This window comes from Myodes glareolus, chromosome 9 (genome assembly GCF_982192425.1).
Source record: "Myodes glareolus chromosome 9, mMyoGla1.1, whole genome shotgun sequence".
Lineage (NCBI taxonomy): Eukaryota > Metazoa > Chordata > Mammalia > Rodentia > Cricetidae > Myodes > Myodes glareolus.
In genome coordinates this window covers 78,610,531-78,630,469 of record NC_142034.1, presented here as the reverse complement: position 1 = coordinate 78,630,469, position 19,939 = coordinate 78,610,531, and the positions used below count along the sequence as shown (strand labels likewise).

The following is a 19,939-nucleotide window of genomic DNA, read 5'->3' as shown; positions in this document are numbered from 1 at the left end:
TGCCTCCTAGCTTCCTCAAACACACACACACACACACACACACACACACACACACACACACACACGTTAGACTCATTCTGCAGAAATCAATTAAGAGGGCCAAGAAATTGAAATCTTTATTATACTCCCCCCCCACCCTTAAAAAGATTTTAGCAGTTGCCAAACATGAGCTCTATTGCTTCTTCCTGGGGAGTGGGGAGAACAGGAAGGAAAAAAATGGCATCAGCAGATGGGGTGTCAATTAGTGAGGGATGAGGCCAGACGCTGTTCCTTCAAAAATACATTTTCTTCTTGGCTGGAAATTCTGCAATCAAGACTGGAAAGCAGGACATGGGCTGTCTTTTAATTAATTCCTGATGGAGGCAAATAATCCTTTTCCTCTAAAATATAAAACAAGGTCAAGGGGAAACGTGATTTTTCCATTGAGTCCAACACCTTGGCAACAAATGATTTTTTAAAAAATATTTATTATTATGTATACAATATTCTGTCTGTGTGTCTGCCTGCAGGCCAGAAGAGGGCATCAGATCTCATTTCAGATGGTTGTGAGCCACCATGTGGTTGCTGGGAATTGAACTCAGAACCTTTGGAAGAGCAGGAAATGCTCTTAACTGCTGAGCCATCTCTCCAGCCCCCAACAAATGATTCTTACCACTACTCTCCACCCCCTTGCCAACTCCATCCTGCCATCAGCAGGAGGGGCTATTTTCAAACCTCTGAAACCAACAGAGCCTCCAACTCCACCCTTTCTTATAGTCCTGCCATGTAGTCCAGTCTGGCTTCAAATGTTGGCTTCAAATTTCCTGTCTCAACCTCCTGAGGGCTAGGATTAAGCTAAACCACCGTATCAGGCCTCCTGGTGCTCTCGAATTCCAAGGTTACGGTTGTGACTACACTGAGGCTGTTTGAAAATGCTTGCCCAGAAGTCTAACGCAAAGTCGGCTTTTCCGAGGGAAGTACTTCCAGCATCCACGGTGTAGCTGCTCTCCATACTCATTCACACACACACACACACACACACACACACACACACACACACACACCTCTCCCCAAAATACTTTCCCTTCAAAAGAGATCAGTGACTGGTAACTATGTCCCTGGTAAGAGATGATGACGATCATGCTAATGATTCCAGACAAAAAAATCCTGGAATGGTGCGGGATACCCAAACGACTCCTCGTTTGTTCAGTCAAAGCTGCCACCCGGGGGACCTGGCACCAATCCGCGAGCGTTCTCTGGGATTCCTCAATCTGGAGGCAACGTGCAGGCAGGAACCCATATTTAACTTCACGCCCGAAGATGAATGCAAGTACATGGGTGTCAGGGTGGGAACGTGCAGTCACCGAGTTCTCGAGGTAAGAAAGGTGGGTGAGGGTGAAGTTTGGGCTCCCCTTCTAGCTGAGGTGAAAAGAGGTGATGGGTTTTTGTAAGGCTTAAGCCACAGCTAAAAATGACTCATTCAGCAAAGCATGCATAGTTCTTTTATAAAAATAGGATCATGATTTTGAAAAGAGCCAAAGTCATGTTCTAACACCGTAAAAAAAAAAAAAAAGTATTCTGTTTAAGCACAGTGAGATACGCCGCCTCCATCCATTGCTTCTTTCCCTGTCTCCACCGGGTTCCAGTCATGTGGCTCCTTACAGCTCTTGGGGCTAGGGATGCTCGAGCCACCTGAGGAGAGGAGCCTCCGGGAGACCTGCATGATTAAGCACGGCAGAACTGCAGAATGCAGGGTCAGTTTTCTCCCGTCAGAATGTCTGGGTGTTCTTTCCAGAAAGCGTCCCCAATGAGATCGCAGTACAAGGGCACGGGCCTGGTTCTGGTCCGGGTCACAGTCATCTTTTCCCCTTCCATTTCTGCAGGCAGTCTAACTTCCTGGGTCCTGACTTCATCCACCTATGGACAAAAGCAAGGACAGAGTGGTGAGTGGGAGAGGGACACAAAGAGAGTTACGGGAGAAATTCACCTTTTTATTTGATATGCCACTGATGGTTAAGAGTTTTATCAACAGAGTAGACAGACATCTTTCTTTCGAGTAGAAATACGTGTAGGCTGGCATGGAGCACACACTTTTAATCCCAGCGCTCGAGAGGCGGACGGATTTTTATAGGTTCAAGTCCAGCCCTACCTGCATAGTGAGTCTCAAGCCAACCAGGGCTACACAGTGAGACCCTGTCTCAAAAACAAACAGAACAAAACAGTACTTTTAGGGCTGTGGCTGTAGATCTGGGCAGAGTTCCTCTCTAGTAGACCTAGCTCTGGGTGAATCCTTGGCAACCAAAACTTTCAACACGTCTTCTAAACAGGTGACTTTCCTGCAATTTGAAGAGTGACTGACACCTGTCCCTAATGTCATCTTTCCACCAATTAGAATCATCTGAGTCGGAAGATTCGGCTAAAGAATTTTCCAGACTGTCTTACTTGACATGGAAGACCCACTCTCAGTGTGGGCAGCACTTTCTGGCACCCAAATCAGCTCCCACCATTGACTTAGGGCCAGCAAACCCGGGAGCCTTGAAGGTTTGCAGTGCCAGGCTAGGACTGCTGAGCAACCCCGCCCCGTGGACTGTGTAATCTCAGGGTTCTCTCCCTTGCCGGCGTGAGACAGCCCCCGAGGGACAACTCCAGCTGCTGAGGAGTAGCCCAAGAACCAGGTAACAAATGGGTTCTCACCTTCTTGGGTGAGAGACAACTGTTGTTACTATCTTAATGTAAGGTGATTTACTAATACACAGTTATATTCACATTCATCCTGTTGCTGTCTCTCCAGAGGCCCCGACTAATACAGCAGACTCAAGGACAAAGCAGGGGACTCATTTCCTGGTTATTACTGACCATGGAACTGAATGTATGTTTCCTGCGCCCGCATCAGTATCCGAGGCTGTACCAAAGAACAGACATGTGGGAAAAAGCTGGTAAATGAGCTGAGCTTACCAGTGAGATGGACGGCTCTCAAGGTACCCTTTAGTTCTTAAAAGCACGCACTCATAAAAAACTAACAGGAAAAGAAATGAATTTAGAGAAATAATTATGCCTATGGGTTGACAGCAGAGAAAATATTGGTGGAATTAAGAATGGAGGCATCCAAGAATATTAAGGCAAGTGTGAATTTCTGGGAATTCTCATGAAATTGCTGAAAGCCAAAGTCTTTTTGCTACCTCCATTCCCGTTTTACAACATCTTTTAGTGCTTAGCACTTCGGCTGTCTCGGAGTAGATGGACCATTTAATGATATGGGGAGAAGTAGTTTTTAAATGTTTTATGAAAGCAAAATTCTTCCTATAGTCTACTCCTAAAAAAATATTGATTTTATTTTTAAGACAGAGTTTCGCCATGTAGCCAGGGCTAGCCTGGAACTCATTACATAGACCAGGCTGGCCTTAAACTTAAGAGTTCTGTCTACCTCTACCTCTCACATGCTGGGATTAAAGGAGTGTGCCATCACACCTGGCTTATATTTATTTTATGTGTATGAGTATTTTGCTTAGGTGTACCGCATGCATGCCATGCCTGAGGAGGTCAGAAGGAGGTACTGAATCCCCTGGGACTAGAGTTACAAATGACTGAGCCACCCCGTGGGTGCTGGGAACTGAACCCGAGTCCTCTAGAAAGGAACAAATGCTCTTAACTGCTGGGCCATCTCTCCAGCAGAAAATAAGAACTAATTTAAACTCTGTGATGCTATCCACATCGACTCTGAGAGATTCTAGGCCACTTCTGACTGACGAAATGAGCATCCAAAATGTTCCTCTACACTGCCTTCTCTTGGAAAGTATCGATGTCCTGGTAGCAGCCAGCTCCTTACCACACACGGGGTGGTGTGCAAAACATAACCTGGGCGAGACTAGGGCTCTCGCGTCCTGACCACCGTTTTTCTCTAATAGACAGCTTTACCTTCTGCCACACCAACACAGTGCCTTTCCTGTACATCTGCGGCTCGTCATTGTAGTTGATGTGGAACTGAGAGAACAGAATCTCGTTCTTGTCTCCGGCCAGAGTTCCCTGGGGAGACACAAGGAGAGATAAAGCTCAGTCGGTTTCTCCTGCACTCCCGCCCCCAGGACTGCTAGAGTTCAGCTTCAGATCACTCGACTGCTGAGCTACATACACCCTGACATTCTCATCTAACCGAGACCGTTACCAGCCCCTGACATCCTCATCGGATCGAGATGTCTACATTCATCAAGTCCCCCTCTGCTGCAAACCTAGCTGCACTGCCCAGACTGTGTGGGGTTTGCAGGCGCTGACAGGAAACAGGAACTCTGTATACAAACTTGGTGCTAATGCTTCTTGCTTGATCCCAATGTCATTTCTGGAAAGAAACAGCGAAGAAGGCTGTCTTTACCCTTCTAAGAGGAAACAAAATCTAATTTTGGTTCTCACTAGACATGGCTGCTGGCATTCCTGCTGGTGTTAGGTCTTCACTACTGACAGCAGTAGTAAAGACAGCTACCCCAGGAATCCTAACATAGAAGCCATTGTATCAGGAGCTGTCAGAGTGCATCATCACACTGCAGTTAATCATCCCACAGGGAGCAGTGCTATCTCAGAAGGGAGGTCAGGACTGACTTAGGACTTACTTCTCCGTGGGTTTAAATGCATCAGGTATGTTCTTTCCATAAGCCTATGAAGCAAGAACTAGTATTCCTAAACTTTACTGAGGCAGAAAGGATACAGAACTATGGTTATCTGACTCTCAGGGCATTGACTCTCACTATTCTCCAGGGTTCTAAACCTAAGAAGCAACAGGTGCCCAGGACGACATAGCATGAGGGAAGAGGCCGTGCAGGAATAAGAAGAGCGCATGTACCACCAAAAGACGCAGCTGCAGCCAGGAGTAAGCATGCTGGCACAGCAGCCCAGGGAGACATAATAACCAATCCCTGCTGACAGTGAGCAAGGGAGAGCTTCTGCTACTGAGATCTTATAACCTTTCAAAATGAGCTGTAAAGGAAGCTGAGGAACCAAAGAGAACATTCCAGAAAGGCTATGAGAGACCAGAGCATATGTTGTCAGCTGTGTTTCTGTCATAGGATCTTTATACCTTTAATCTCTCCTGGGCTTGGACTGGTGTTAGTCCAGACTGCTGGATAAGGGCCCAGAACACTGTATTATAAAGATTATTGATGTGACCTGCGAGGAAAACAAAATAACATTTATGTAAACTGAATCTTAGTTATATATAAATATATATTAGTATGTTTCATAGTATCTGTACATTGTTTTATATATAGACTATATTCTATACATTGTTTTATATAGAGACTATTTATGCTTCCAGGAACCCACAACCCAGCTTCTCTCTACTTTCAAGTACATAGATCTCAAAATCATGTAGTGGCTTGCCCAGTCTACCTACACAGGGGACAGACAGGGAAAGGGCTAGGTACGTAAGACTTATTCCCTGAGAACAGCTTCACGTGGTCATTTCAGTAATACCTTATGCAAATATGCTGACATAGTTATTCATTCTAGAAATATTTTCCAGCCTACTTGATTTATATTATTTCAATTTCATTCCCAATTTTTCTGGCAAAATAAAAACACGCAACTACAAGCCTCATTGTGTAGTAATATTTTGTCTGTCTTTTAACATCAGAATGCAGAGCTAAGCCACTAGAGGCCAGGCAGTGTTGGTATACACTTTTAATCCCAGAACTCGGGGGACAAAGGCAGAGGAATCTGTTAGTTCAGGCTACAAGACTGAATCTGTCTGAAAGAGAAACAGAGCTCACACAAAGGTGATGCCAGCCCTTGGGACCCCACGCCTTTAATCCCAGCACTAGGGAGGTAGAGACAGGAGTGCTATGGCTGGGTGGAGAGAGGAGTATAAGGCAGGAGACGGGAGGGCAGTGCCATCTGAGGAGCAGTGCAATCTGAAGATGCAGTCTGAGGGCCAGTGCAGTCTAGGCAGTAAGTCTGAGGACGCAGTCTGAGGACAGGATTGTCCCTTCGGTCTGCGCATTGGTAGAGGTAAGAAATGCTCTAGTGGCTGGCTACTCTGCTTCCCTGATCTGTCCGCTTTCACCCCCTAACATCTGACTCTGAGTTTATTAAGACCAACTAGAATTCACGCTACATCAGTGTAGTCATGTAAGGCAGGCATCACAACACAAACGCCACTGATGCTGGCACTGATGCTCTGAAAGTTCACAGATCAGTGGATTAACTCCAAGGAAACGGCCGGGAAGAGCAGAGACTGCGCAACTTATGACTTCACGTGTATGTGTCTCTGTGTTTCAGAGCAAAGAGGCAGCTGCCACCACACAGGCACTACAGAAACCCAGTGCAAAGGCAAGGCTGCCTTATCTTCTGATTTGAAAAAGCTAATGGGGGTGGGGAAAATGGCTACCTGGGTAAGAGTTCTCGCTGTGCAAGCCAGAGGACCTGAGTTTGCATCCCAGTGTAAGAAGCCACGTGGAGCTGGGCGGTGGTGGTGCACGCCTTTAATCCCAGCACTGGGGAGGCAGAGGCAGGTGGATCTCTGTGAGTTCGTGGCTAGCCTGGTCTACGAGAACTAGTTCCAGGACAGGCAGCAAAACTACAGAGAAACCTTGCCTTAAAAAAAAAAACAACAAAACCATAAATAAATAAATAAATAAATACAAGGCCACGTTCATCTGGAACCCCAGAGCTGTTGAGTTGGTTGAGCTGTTAGAGATGGGCGGATCTCCGGGGCATGCTAGCTGCCAGACCTGCTCCAGGAATAAAGCAGGAGGAAAGAGACAGAGCAGTACATCCCACTTCTCCCTCTGGCTCTTGTAGAGGCAAGCACACATAAGCACATACACATACACTCATATACAAACATGTGCATGCACACACTCAAGACTCTATTGAAAAGAAAAACTTTTTTATGAAATACCTGACTCTACACAACACACCAATGAGCAAACCTTGTATGGGACCCGCGGCGTTAATGTACAGGTTTGGTAGTTTGACTTGAACTGTGCACACCGTGCCACTTACAGTCTGCCTGTCGCCAACTGAGGTAGTCCTTCAGGGTCTGGTTGCTAGGATACAACACGACTCTGCCATCAAATCCTGGCGGGTACAGAAGTGGCTGATCCTCAAAGTAATCCCGCCAGTAGAACACATAGCTGGAGGCGAACTGGGAGGCCACGAGAGTCATGAACTTACTTGCAAATGCAAGACAGGTTGGGCGGAAGGGAAAAGAAAGTGTTTGATATTAATTCAACACCAAGATAGGACCTGTGGATGCAACAGAGAAAGTACACAAACTGTCCAACCAGCCAGAAGAGAAAATATATTCAGCTAAGAAAAACTACTAACATTTTGGCTATATGTTTTGAATGTAGCCTGCCTCTATTTAAGTTATTCACTATCTTAGTCAGGGTTACTATTACGGCAATGAAACACCATGACCAAAGCAACTTGGGCAGGAAAGGGTTTATTTGGCTTACGCTTCCACATCACCATTTATCATTGAAGGAAGTCAGGACAGGGACTCATGCAGAGTAGGACCCTGGAGGCAGGGGCTGATGTAAAAGCCATGGATGAGGGTGCTGTTTACTGTTTTTTGTTTTGTTTTTTAATTTTACATACCAACCCACTTCCCCTTTCTTCCTCTTTTCCCACCCCCCACCTCCTTCCATCCCACCCCCAACCACTCCTTAGAGGGTAGCCTGCTTTCTTATAGAACCCAGGATCACCTACATGGTCTGTGCCCTCCCTTATCAACCACTAAAAAAATGTTCTGCAGGCTCGCCTATGGTCGGGTCTTCTGGAGGGATTTTCTTAATTGAGGTTCATTCTCAGATGCCTTTAGTTTGGGTCAAATTGACATAAAATTATCAAGCACACTCCAACTGTTTCTCCATAGGATGTAGTATAAATTTATGGTCCAAGACTTTGTCATTGTTGCTTTGGGGTTTGGGTATTGTTTTCAGTCTTGGAAGAAGGGGAACAGACATTTTTAAAACAACTATTCATCATAAAATTTGATTTCTCTAAGAGTTTCATTATACTACCAAATTAAATATCAAATTTATCTCCTTAGTTAAAAGTTTAAGAATGACACTGGCAGCTACCTATGAATCACTAATACTCTACTTTAATACTCTCTGTTTACAGTCTTAAATATTCAATGTAGGTCAGTCTGGAAGCTGGACTGATGAGGTACAGATGGGAAAGAATCAGATAAAGAAAGCATCTGAAAAATAGATAGCACAGGAATGCTCAGACCTCAATAGAAAGAAACAGTTAAAATAGGAAATGTGACCTCTGTAGATGCAACATCACCCCAAATCTTTAAGATCTCAGCTGCTGTTGAGATAAAAAGAGGAGCAGGGACGGGAGAAAAACCTAACAGAGGTTTTAAAGCTAACCTGGCTAGCTGGATGGTGGTGGTGCATGCCTTTAATCCCAGTCCTTAGGAAGCAGAGGTAGGTGGATCTCTGTGAGTTCGAGGTCAGCCTGGTCTACAGAGTGAGTCCAGGGGCAGGCTCCAAAGTTACACAGGGAAACCCTGTCTCAAAAAACAAACCAAAAACTCACCTGGCTCTTCTTTTAAACCAATTGCTTTTCCGCCTGAACACGAAGCTGTACTCATCACTCTGTCCATACGCAATCACAATGTCCTCTAGCTCCTCCATTACTGTCTGGGCACATTTGGTCATCAGCTGGAGAGCTCGGCTGTCATTAGGTTTTGCAAAGTTGTGCTTCTCAGCAAACCTTCACAGACGAACGAGAAGGGTACACATGGCGGAGACTTGATCATTACCAAACACCATCCATGGAGCAGTGAAGAGTGGACGATGCCACAAGTGTGTTACTAGTTACAGCTGAACATAATTCCTTGAGAACTACAGCCCAGAGATGGAGAAACACCCCAGCAGGTAAACTGTCTTATAAATATGAAGACTAAGTTCTATCATTGAAACACAAAAGGAGGGGGGTGGTGGTTGGTGGCACAAGCTTGTAATCCCAATGCTGAGGAGGTGGAGACAAAAGGATTCCTGGGGTCAGATGACCACCAGGCTAGAGTATTTGGTGAGTTCCAAGAAAGTTCCTTGAGAGATTCTGTCTCAAAAAAGACAAAGTGGACCGATCTGAGGAGTGACACCCGAAAACTGACCACACACTACATACCCATAAGACACACAGAAAATTATTTTTTGCAAGTTTTCTTTCTTGCTTTAATCAGCTGACAAAAAGGTATACAATTACTAGGTTTTAATTAACTTTCCTGTGAAGTTTTACCTTACTTGGTAAATAGAGACTATTATCTTATTAGTCCTGATGATTAGAAAATCAAAATGTATTTCTGCCTGGCTCTTATTAAGTGCTCAGTACACATTATTGTATCTCTATGTAGTTATACAATTGTAAAATGATAATAACTAATAATAACGTAACCCTTTATTAATAGTAAGTCCCCATCGGTTTACACACTCTCTCTCTTTTTTTCCCTGGCTACAATGCAGTCATCCATGTCCTCTGAAACTGACAGGGAGAAAGGGACATGCTGTCAACTCCTGCCCACCTCTAGGTTTACGGAGGCCTCTTAACAGTCAGCCCGCAAAGATAACTGAAGAGTTGCATATTTGACTGGAGTTCAAGTGGTGGCCCGGGATGTTACGTTTTCCCCCCGACAAAGTTCTTGCTTAAGAACTGGTTTCTGCTTAAGTAGTACGGACTCTTCACTAATTACAGTATCTGGCTCCTTTTCAATATCTCAACTAGCAGGCAACAAAGTCTAATCGTAGCAAGCCCTTCCGGTGACGCTCAATATTGAGTGCTCATTGGCTGCCAGGTTACCCCAGTAACTGGGACCCGCCCATTTCCCGGAAGTGCAGGCGCCGCACGCGGTCTCCCGCCCAGCCAGCTCACCGGTGGAAATTCCGGCCGTCCAGCCGCACCACAACCCAGCAGTGCGGCAAGCAGGTATCGTCAGCCTCAAAATCCCGCACGTACTCGAATTTGCTCTTGGCCATGGTCACCCCCAACCTCAGGCACCGTCTTAAAGTAACAGAAGTAGCGGTCAAGCGACTGCCAAGCTCAGCAGCACTAAAAAGCCACATTCCCCGTGGGGGAAGCACTGAGCGGGTCCCACCCCGGAAGTTCCTGTCGCTGGTGGAGCCGCTCTAGCCTCGGTGGAGGTTTCTCTCTCGACTCTCCCGTCTTCAATTCTGCAAGTTGCCGAGACAGGGCACTGTTGTCGTGTCCCCCCCACCCCCACCCCCGCCCCCGCCGCAACAAATCACTGTCACGAAGCTGTTTTGTCACCAAGTTTAAAAGTGTAGTTGTGACTCTTTTTGTCTCATACTTCTAAGTAGCATTTATAAATCACTAAATAGCGTTTATAAATTCCTTACAAAGACCGAAATACACTAAATTATCACTTTATAACTGTGGGTAGGACCTTCCAAATTCTTCCCGGTAAGTTTTAAACAAGGAACATAAAAGAGAAATCAGTCTTCTGTACAATTTTGTATTTCTCTCATTGGTCTTATTTGTTTTTCCTTGCTTTATTTACTGGTTGTTCTGAAGATGTGTGATTCAAACAAAGAAAGTGCCAGCCAGCCAGCTCAGTTTATAAAGGTGTTTGATGCCAAGTGTGATGATGGCTTAAGTTTGGTCCCTGGAAGCCACATGATGTGACCTTCCTTCCTCAGGCTTCCCAATAGCTATACCAGAGACATGTTACTCTGCCATATATTACTAGGTGAATTTAAATTTTGTACTCATCAATATAAAGCAACTTTGTGTGTATGAGTGTGTGTGCACGTGGAGGTCAGAGGTGTACATCAAGTGTCTCCCTCAACCCCTCTCCCTCTTAATTTTTGAGACTGTCACTTACTGATTCAGCTAAACTAGGTGGCCAGCAAGTTTTAGGGAGCTTCTCATCTCTGCTTCCCTAGTGTTGGGATTACAGGAATAAACATGTCCCTTTTTTTTTTTTAATGTGACTGTTTGGAATTTGAACTAGGTTCTCTATGCTTTCCTGGCAAGCATTTTAATTGCTGAGCCATTTACCCAGCCTTGAACTCACGACTCCTTTTCCAGCTTTGCTCACTGGTACAGAAGAAATATCATCAGCTCTTGATTGCAGCGCTGCTCCTCATTAGAGTAAATCTCTAGAAGACATGACTGCTTCCAAGTTAGTTGTATCACAGAAAGCACAAAGTGAGACGGAGACACATGCTTTGCCAGGAGGGAAAGAACTGCCTGAGTAATAAGAGATGGGGACAAAAACCCGAGTCTGTATGAGTAGTGCTCCACCTGGCAAGTTAGGGATGATCTGAGCACCCGTAGGAACTATGGCCATTGATTATGGTACACGGAAAAGGTGAAAGCCCACAACACCATAACAATACCCACAGGAAAGCTTTATTTGATGGTGTTAGAGGTAATTATTACACGAACCAGTAACTTCTTCCACTGGTAATTGGTGGTATTTTTTATTTAGGTTTGATTTTTTTAAAAATTTGTTTTCTGTTTGTTTGTCTTTTGTAGAGTTGTAATCCAGTGCCAGTTGATGAGGGAAAGTACTTTTTTTTTTAAAAAAATATTTTTTATGGTTTATTTAACTTTATTTTATGTGCATTGGTGTGAATGTGTCAGATCCCCTGCAACTGGATCTTCAGACAGTTGTGAGCTGCCATGTGGGTGCTGGGAATTGAACCTGGCTCCTCTGGAAGAACAGTCAATGCTCTTAACCACTGAGTCATACCTCCAGCCCCGAGGGAAAGTACTTTACAAGAGAACGCTGACTAGTTTCAGATGTAGAATGGTGGTCTCAGCGAGTTTCTCTAGGAATTAATTCAAGCATGGATTACTAATGGATACTAAAACTGTAATTTATATAATTTGTGTAAAACCCCATGTTCCCCCAAATCTGGTGGTATTGTCTCACAAATTGTTTGCTAGTCACAAAATAGAAAAACACAGTCACAAGCCAGAGCACTTGCTACCCTTTGCAGGTCACCAAGGTAGTGCCATTGATTTTGCTAAAACCTACAGCCCCCGGAGATCCTGGTCAGTGCAGCATGACAAACAAACATGGTTAAAGTTGACTCAAGTAGTGAGCCAATGCTCATAACCTTCCCCACATCTTACAATTGGAGGGTACTTTTGAAATGGCCATGTCCCAGGCTTCTTACAGAACGCTTTCAAGTATGATCCAGGCAATAGTATATTTTCTTTTAAATAATTTCCTCTTTGTGTCTTTTTTTAAAAAAATATTTATTTATTTATTTATTATGTATACAATATTCTGTCTGTGTGTATGCCTGCAGGCCAGAAGAGGGCACCAGACCCCATTACAGATGGTTGTGAGCCACCATGTGGTTGCCGGGAATTGAACTTAGGACCTTAGGAAGAGCAGGCAATGCTCTTAACCTCTAAGCCATCTCTCCAGCCCCTATTTGCATCTTTTAAAAGAGATTTTCTTTTTTATTGCTTGTGTATTCCTGTGTACTCAAGAAGACCAGAGGAGGGTGTGAGATTCCCTTGGAGCAGAAGTTACAGTTGCTTGTGAGACCCCAGATGTGGGTGCAGGGAATTGAACTCCAATCTTTTGAAAGAGCAGCAAGAACTCTCAAACAATAAACCATCTCTGCCACGCCTCTGAAGTCTCTAAGATGTAAAAAGTTAAAAAACAAAAACAAAACACAGATGGAAACCTTAGTGTGCATACTAGGACAGAAGGGTGAGTTGGCCTGGTTATTGGGTAGCTGACCTACCATAGGTTTGTTTGCAAACATAGGTTTGTGTCGAGATAGACACCAAATCCTACTAATGGTTTGCCTGGAAATTCCCAGTTTCTTTCCATTCATTTATCTATTAAATCCTTAGTGGTTTTGTATTGGTTCTGGGGTTTTTATTGTTCTGTGTTTACTTTCCTGATTAACACCACGAATGGGGTAGGATTCACCACAGGTGTTTCTAGGAACTCAGGTCATTACCATGCTCTACCATATTTATTTTATAAATGTTTTTATTAGGGTGTGGCAATTATACAAAATAATGGGCATCATTTTGCTTTCTTTATTGTTGTTGGGTTTTTTTTATTTCCTTTTTGATTTTTCAAGACAGGGTTTCTCTATATAGCTTTGGAGCTTGTCCTAGAACTTGCTCTGAAGACCAGGCCAGCCTTGAACTCACAGAGATCCACCTGCCTCTGCCTCCCAAGTGCTGGGATTAAAGGCGTGCACCACCACTGCCTGGTTTCAATTTGCTTTCTTATACAATCTAGGACCACCTGTCTAGGGCAGCACGGTCCATGGTGAGCGGGCTCTCGCACATCAAACATTAATCAAGGAAATGCCACAAAGATAGGCCCAAAGGCCAACCTGATGGAGACAATTCTTCAGCTGAGGTTCCTCTTGCCTAGTTTGTATCAAATTGGCACAAGCTAACCAGCATGCTCTTCCAGATTGAAAAGGGCTTCAAAGTCAAACCAAACACAAGGTACACATTTTGACTCAGCACTACCTTCAAAACTGCTGTACGCACACTGGGAGTAGTCTAATAATAAGTAATCATTAATCACCATTGTCTGCCTGAGTTTATTTCTTGCTCACTACTGCTTTTTCTCCAGGAAGGCCTCTTGATCCCCAAATAATCTCAATGCAAAATCCAGGAAGTGATTTGAAAAGTTTCACCACTGGGCAGTGCAGCACCTTTTTGCTGTTTGTTATATTTTTTTCTATTTTTGTCCGTTTCATACACACGATGCTTGTGATCATCATCACTCTCACATTATCATCTTTATCTACCTCAAACCCTCATGGCCCGCCCCTTTCTTCCCCAACTAGTCTCCCAAACCTACTTTCATATCTTGTTTTCTTGGCACGGCTCTTCTGCACATAGCCACAGCTGCCATTGTTCCTGATTGCAATGGCTGACCAACTACCAGAAGACAATGTTTTACTCCTCTCTCTCTTCTGTTCTGCCCCCTTTTCCTGATGTTCCCCGGGCCTTGGAGCCTGCAGGGGAGTATTATCCTCCTTCACAGAAGGGGGAAATAAATAAGTGGAACAGTAATGCAATGTACTGGAAATGTTGGTTAATCCAAAGTAGGGAGTTAGGGAAGAGAACAGCTATGTGCTTGGACAGGAGAATAAACTTAGAAAATATTGGAAGTATTTGGCAAGGAAAACAGGTTGCCAGAAAAGGCACATGTGGCAGAATGTTAACAATGATTGATTCTAGTGCTTGCTGTAGGGACATGCAATGTATTTAGTATCTCATCTTTCCTATATGGACCTATAGAGGGATTATGTCCCTTCCTACCAACATACCTTAAAGCCCAAACAGACATCCCGTGGCTGTAACTTTATCTGATCTGTTTTTGAGGACCTGCTCGGCGCTTGGCTGTCAACTAGTCACATTGCACACACAAGCTCATGCACTGTGCACATCACCCTCAGAGGCTGGGGCCTCCCGTTCTGGAATGCAGTTTCTGTCTTCAGTGGCTGCAGCTCTGATCATAGCATCTCAATTCCAGACGGGCAGAAGAAAGAAAAAAGGCAGCCAAAGGCCATACCTCCCCATGAATCATTTCTCTTTATGGGTTTTTCACTAAAGCAGGACAAATTCTACTGACTTATTTCTGGCCTTTCTTATCTTCAGACGACGCTAGGACATGCAGTTCTTTTAGCCTGGCGCCTGGCTGTCACCAACAATGGGGATTTTTTTTCTCAAGTTTTTTTTTTTAAATGCTAACATTTTTTTTAAATTTCTATTTCTGAGACTCTTCCATTCAGAAACCACTAATTCATTAAGATTTGGCTGATTTTTCCCTTAACCTAAGCTTATTTTGAGAAAAGCTTAGTTTATAGAATTGATTATAAAATTTAACTATTTGTTTTTACACTGCTGTTTGATCAACCTTAAAGGCCCAAACTGAGAGTTAAAGCAGATGGCACTGAAAATAAAATAGGACCTCTTTATGTAGCCTATTTTGAAAAGTGAAAAATATTTAATGCACCATTAAAAATGGTCTTGAACTGGCAAGATGGCTAGGCAGGAAAAGATGCTTGTCACACTGAGCCTGATGGCCCAAATTATCACCATGTGGTCAAAAGAGAAAACCAATCACCCCAAGTTGTCCTCTGATCTCCAAGTGCACATGATGGCACAAAGCCCCCCTACCAGCACATACAAATACACAAAGTATCTAAAAATGTATGAAGAGCTGGAGAGATGGCTAATGGTTAAGAGCACTTGTTGCTCTTGCAGAGGATCTGGGCTCAGTTCCCAGCACCCACGTAGCAGCTAGCAACCACCTATAAATTGAGTTCTAGGGGAACCAGCAATGTCTTCTAGCCTTTGTGGGAACCTGTAAGCATATGGTGTATACACACACACACACACACACATACACACATATATACACACACTAAGACCCATGCACATAAAATCTTTTAAAATAACATATTTATATATATATTTATTTATTTTGGCTTTTTCAAGACAGGGTTTCTTTATAGCTTTGGAGCCTGTCCTGGAACTAGCTCTTGTAGACCAGGCTGACTTCAAACTAAAATTTAAAAACTGTATTTGAAAGTTTTTCTGTTGCTGGAAGGAGGCTGCTCATTTGTTCCTGGCCCCTCAGACTTGAAATAATCACTCAGAAACTATATTATTTGCAATACTGTTTGACCAATAGCTTAAGTGTATTTCTGGCTTACTCTTATATCTTTAATAATATAAATATTATTATATTTATATAATATATAATATTATATATTATTAATATAAATATTTAATAATAGAAATTAGCCCATTTCTATTATTTTATATTTTATCACGAGGTTCGTGGCCTATGGCAAGGTTCCAATTGGTAGCTTGTGTCTTTCCCCTCTGGTGGCTATATGGCGTCTCACTGACTCCACCTTCTTCCTCCCAGCATTCAGTTTAGTTTTCCCTGCCTACCTCTATTCTGTCCTGTCAGTTCCACAACAGCTTCTTTATTCATTAGCCAATAAAAGCAACATATATACAGAAGGACTTCCCAGGCTAGTTTTTTTATGTAAATATGTATTTATTTCTCATCTTATTTTCATGTCCTATTTGTAGGTATACCTTACAAAAGCAAATAACAAATAAAAATACTCTAAATTGTCAGTGTCTCTAATGTCAAGGTAACTGGTTAACACCTAATATTCAGTTTCTGCAAGCCCTAATTTTACATACTCAAAATGCCTACCCATGATTAAAAATCTAATACTTGATATGTTTGGATGGGGTGTTGTAAATTATAAAATAAATGTATAAGATAAGAAAGCTACAGGTCCCAGGTAAGGAGGAAACAAACTCCACCAGGAGCAGAAGCCAGGAACAAATCCGGCCCTGGGAGCCAACCCAGTCCTGGGACACTGGCAGACCACGATTGAGCCAACAACCTGACTAAGAGTCTGCGATCTCCACTGGAACCAGAGTGGGACTAAACCAGTTACCTAAGACACACAGAGAACAAGATCCACCAGGAGCAGAAGCCAGGAGCAAACCCAGTTCTGGGACACGGACGGATCAGGAATGAGCCAGCGACCAGATCCAGAGTCAGTGATCATCACTAGAACAGGTCTAACTCCAAGCCAGGGACTTCTGAAAGAGTAGATCCAGACCAAGATTTACAGAAACAGAACAAAGCCAGCTGCCTGGGCCAAAGTAGGCCTGAGACAGCAAACTCCAAGGGAGCAGACCAAAGCACAGGAACACCGAGCTACCTCCGGGCACAGGAATAACCAAAGGGATAACTAGAACTGTGACACTGACTGTACCATGAGGAAAACCATCTGAGCTTTGGATTCACTGGCACCTAGAAGACTATTCAACAGAATCTCAGACAGCCCCAATGACACCTATTAGAGGAAAAGATGAGTATAAAAGGTAAGATCACATGCTACACCACAAAGAGCAACATAATACCAGTAAAACCTAAAGACCTTACAAAAGTAAGACCTGCACAACCAAATATGGATGAACCAGAAGAAAATGATCTAAAAAATAACCTCAAGAGAATGTTTGAAATTCTTAAGGATGAAATGAGAAATTACCATAAAGAAATGGAGGGAAAAACAAACAAAAAATTGGAAGATATCAGCAAATCACTTAAAGAAAACCAAGAAAAAGAACTCAAACATATAAAAGAAACTATTCAGGACTTGAAAACTGAGATAGAAAAAATAAAGAAAACACAAGCCAAAGGATTTATAGAAACAGAAATCATGAGAAAAAGATCAGAAATCATCAATGGGTCAAGGAAGAAATAAAGGGGGAAATTAAAGACTTCCTAAAATTCAATGAAAATGCCCACACAACATACCCAAACTTATGGGACACAATGAAAGCAGTGTTAAGAGGCATATTCATAGCACTAAATGCTTACATACTAGAAAAATCCCACACTAGTGAATTAACAGAACATTTGAAAACTTTAGAACAAAAAGAAGCAAACTCACCTAAGAGAACTAGACAGCAGGAAATAATCAAATTGAGAGCTAAAATCAACAAAATAGAAACAAAACAATACAAAGAATCAATGAGACAAAGAGTTGGTTCTTTGAGAAAATCAACAAAATAGACCAACCTTTATCTAAACTAATCAAAATGCAGAGAGAGACTATCCAAATTAACAAAATCAGAAATGAAAAGGGGAACATAACAACAGACATGGAGGAAATGCAGAGGATCATCAGGTCATATTTTGAAAACCTGTACTCCACAAAATTGGAAAACTTAAATGAAAAACTTTCTGGATAAATATCACTTACCAAAATTAAATCAAGACCAGATAAGCAAATTAAACAGACCTACAACTGCTGAAGAAATAGAAACAGTCACCAAAAGTCTCCCAACCAAAAAAAGACCAGGAACAGATGGTTTCAGCTCAGAATTCTACAAGACTTTAAAAGAAGAACTAATACCAATACTCCTCCAAACTATTATTATTAGTTTCCAAACAATAGAAACAGAGGAAACATTGCCAAACTCTTTTTATGAGGCTACAATTACCCTGATACCCAAACCACAGAAAGACAATACTAAGAAAGAGAATTAACAGATCAATCTCTCACTCATGAACATTGACGCAAAAATACTAAATAAAACACTAGCAAATCGAATCCAAGAACACATCAGAACCATCATTCACCATGATCAAGTCGGTTTCATCCCACAGATGCAGGGATGGTTCAACATATGAAAGTTTGTCAGCATAATTCACAATATAAACAAGCTGAAAAATAAAAACCACATGATCATCTCATTAGATGCGGAAAAAACATTTGACAAAATACAATATCCCTTCATGATAAGGATCTTGGAGAGAACAGGAATATAAGGAACATACCTAAACATAACTAAGGCAATATACAGGAAGCCAACAGCCAACATCAAACTAAATGGAGAGAAACTCCCAGAGATTCCACTGAAATCATGAACAAGACAAGGTTGTCCACTCTCTCCATATCTACTCAACACAGTTCTTAAGGTTCTAACTAGAGCAATAAGACACCAAAGGGAGATCAAGGGGATACAAACTGGAAAAGAAGAAGTCAAACTCTCACTGTTTGCTGATATGATAGTTTACATAAGTGATTCCAAAAATTCTACCAAGGAACTTCTACAACTCATAAACACTTTCAGCAATGTAACAGGATACAAGATTAACTCAAAAAAAAATTAGTAGCCCCCCCACCCCTGTACACAGATAATAAAAGGGCTGGGGAAGAAATCAGAGAATCAATACTCTTCACAATAGTCACAAATAGCATAAAATATCTCAGAGTAACTTTAACCAAACAAGTGGAAGACGTGTATGACAAGAACTTTACATCTTTGAAGAAAGAAATTGAAGAAGACACCAGAAAGTGGAAAGATCTGCCATGCTCATAGGTAGGCAGAATTAACATAGTAAAAATGACAATCTTACCGAAAACAATCCACAGATTCAACGCAATGCCCATCAAAATCCCAGCAAGATTCTTCAAAGACCTCAAAAGAACGGTACTCAACTTCATTTGGAAAAACAAAAAACCCAAGATAGCCAAAACAATCATGTACAACTCTACTACAGAGCTACAGTACTGAAAACAGCCTGGTATTGGCATAAGACCAGACAGGAGGACCAATGGAACCGAATAGAAGACCCAGATATCAATCCACACATCTTTGAATACCTGATTTTTAATAAAGAAGCAAAAAATATCAAATGGAAAAAAGAAAGCATATTTAACAAGTGTTGTTGGCATAACTGGACATCAACATGTAGAAAAATGAAAATAGACCCATACCTATCACCATGCATAACACTCAAGTCCAAATGGATCAAAGACCTCAACATAAAGCCAGCCACTCTGAATCTTATAGAAGAGAAAGTGGGAAGTACACTTGAATGCATTGGCACAGGGAACTACTTCCTAAATATAACCCCAGCAGCACAGACACAGAGAGAAACAATTAATAAATGGGACCTCCTGAAACTGAAAAGCTTCTGTAAAGCAAAGGACATGGTCAACAAGACAAAACAACAGCCTACAGAATTGGAAAAGATCTTCACTAACCCCACATCAGACAGAGGTCTGATCTCCAAAATATACAAAGAACTCGAGAAATTGGACACCCAAAGATCACACAATCCAATAAAAAAAAATGGAGTACAGACCTAAACAGAGAACTCTCAACAGAGGAATCTAAAATGACTGAAAGACACTTAAGGAAATGTTCAACATCCTTAGTCATCAGAGAAATGAAAATCAAAACAACTCTGAGATTCCATCTTACACCTGTAATAATGGCCAAGATAAAAAACATTGATGACAACTTATGCTTTAGAGGTTGTGGGGAAAATGGAACACTTCTGCATTGCTGGTGGGAATGCAAGCTGGTACAAACCCTTTGGATGTCAGTGTGGCGATTTCTCAGAAAATCAGGAAACAACCTTCCTCAAAACCCAGTAAGACCGCTT

General features: G+C 42.5%; 1 protein-coding gene across 1 annotated transcript; it reads right to left on the bottom strand.

The window, feature by feature from the left end:
* Positions 1-447: 447 nt before the first annotated feature.
* On the bottom strand, positions 448-10,081 carry Thg1l (tRNA-histidine guanylyltransferase 1 like). The gene is made up of 6 exons (XM_048435950.3): positions 9,853-10,081; positions 8,518-8,694; positions 6,970-7,139; positions 5,045-5,133; positions 3,895-4,002; positions 448-1,896 (listed from the first exon to the last, which is right to left on the bottom strand). Exons 1-6 carry the CDS (start codon positions 10,041-10,043, stop codon positions 1,735-1,737), a joined length of 897 nt encoding a protein of 298 aa, XP_048291907.3. The 5' UTR covers positions 10,044-10,081; the 3' UTR covers positions 448-1,734.
* Between the last annotated feature and the right edge of the window lie 9,858 nt (positions 10,082-19,939).

Coding starts and splice junctions, on each gene's coding strand:
- Thg1l (XM_048435950.3), bottom strand. CDS start 10,043: ATGTGGCTTTTTAGTGCTGCTGAGCTTGGCAGTCGCTTGACCGCTACT. Junction 7,140..8,517: donor TGGTTTAAAAGAAGAGCCAG/GTGAGTTTTTGG, acceptor TGCATTTGCAAG/TAAGTTCATGACTCTCGTGG. Junction 1,897..3,894: donor CTGTGTTGGTGTGGCAGAAG/GTAAAGCTGTCT, acceptor TTTTGTCCATAG/GTGGATGAAGTCAGGACCCA.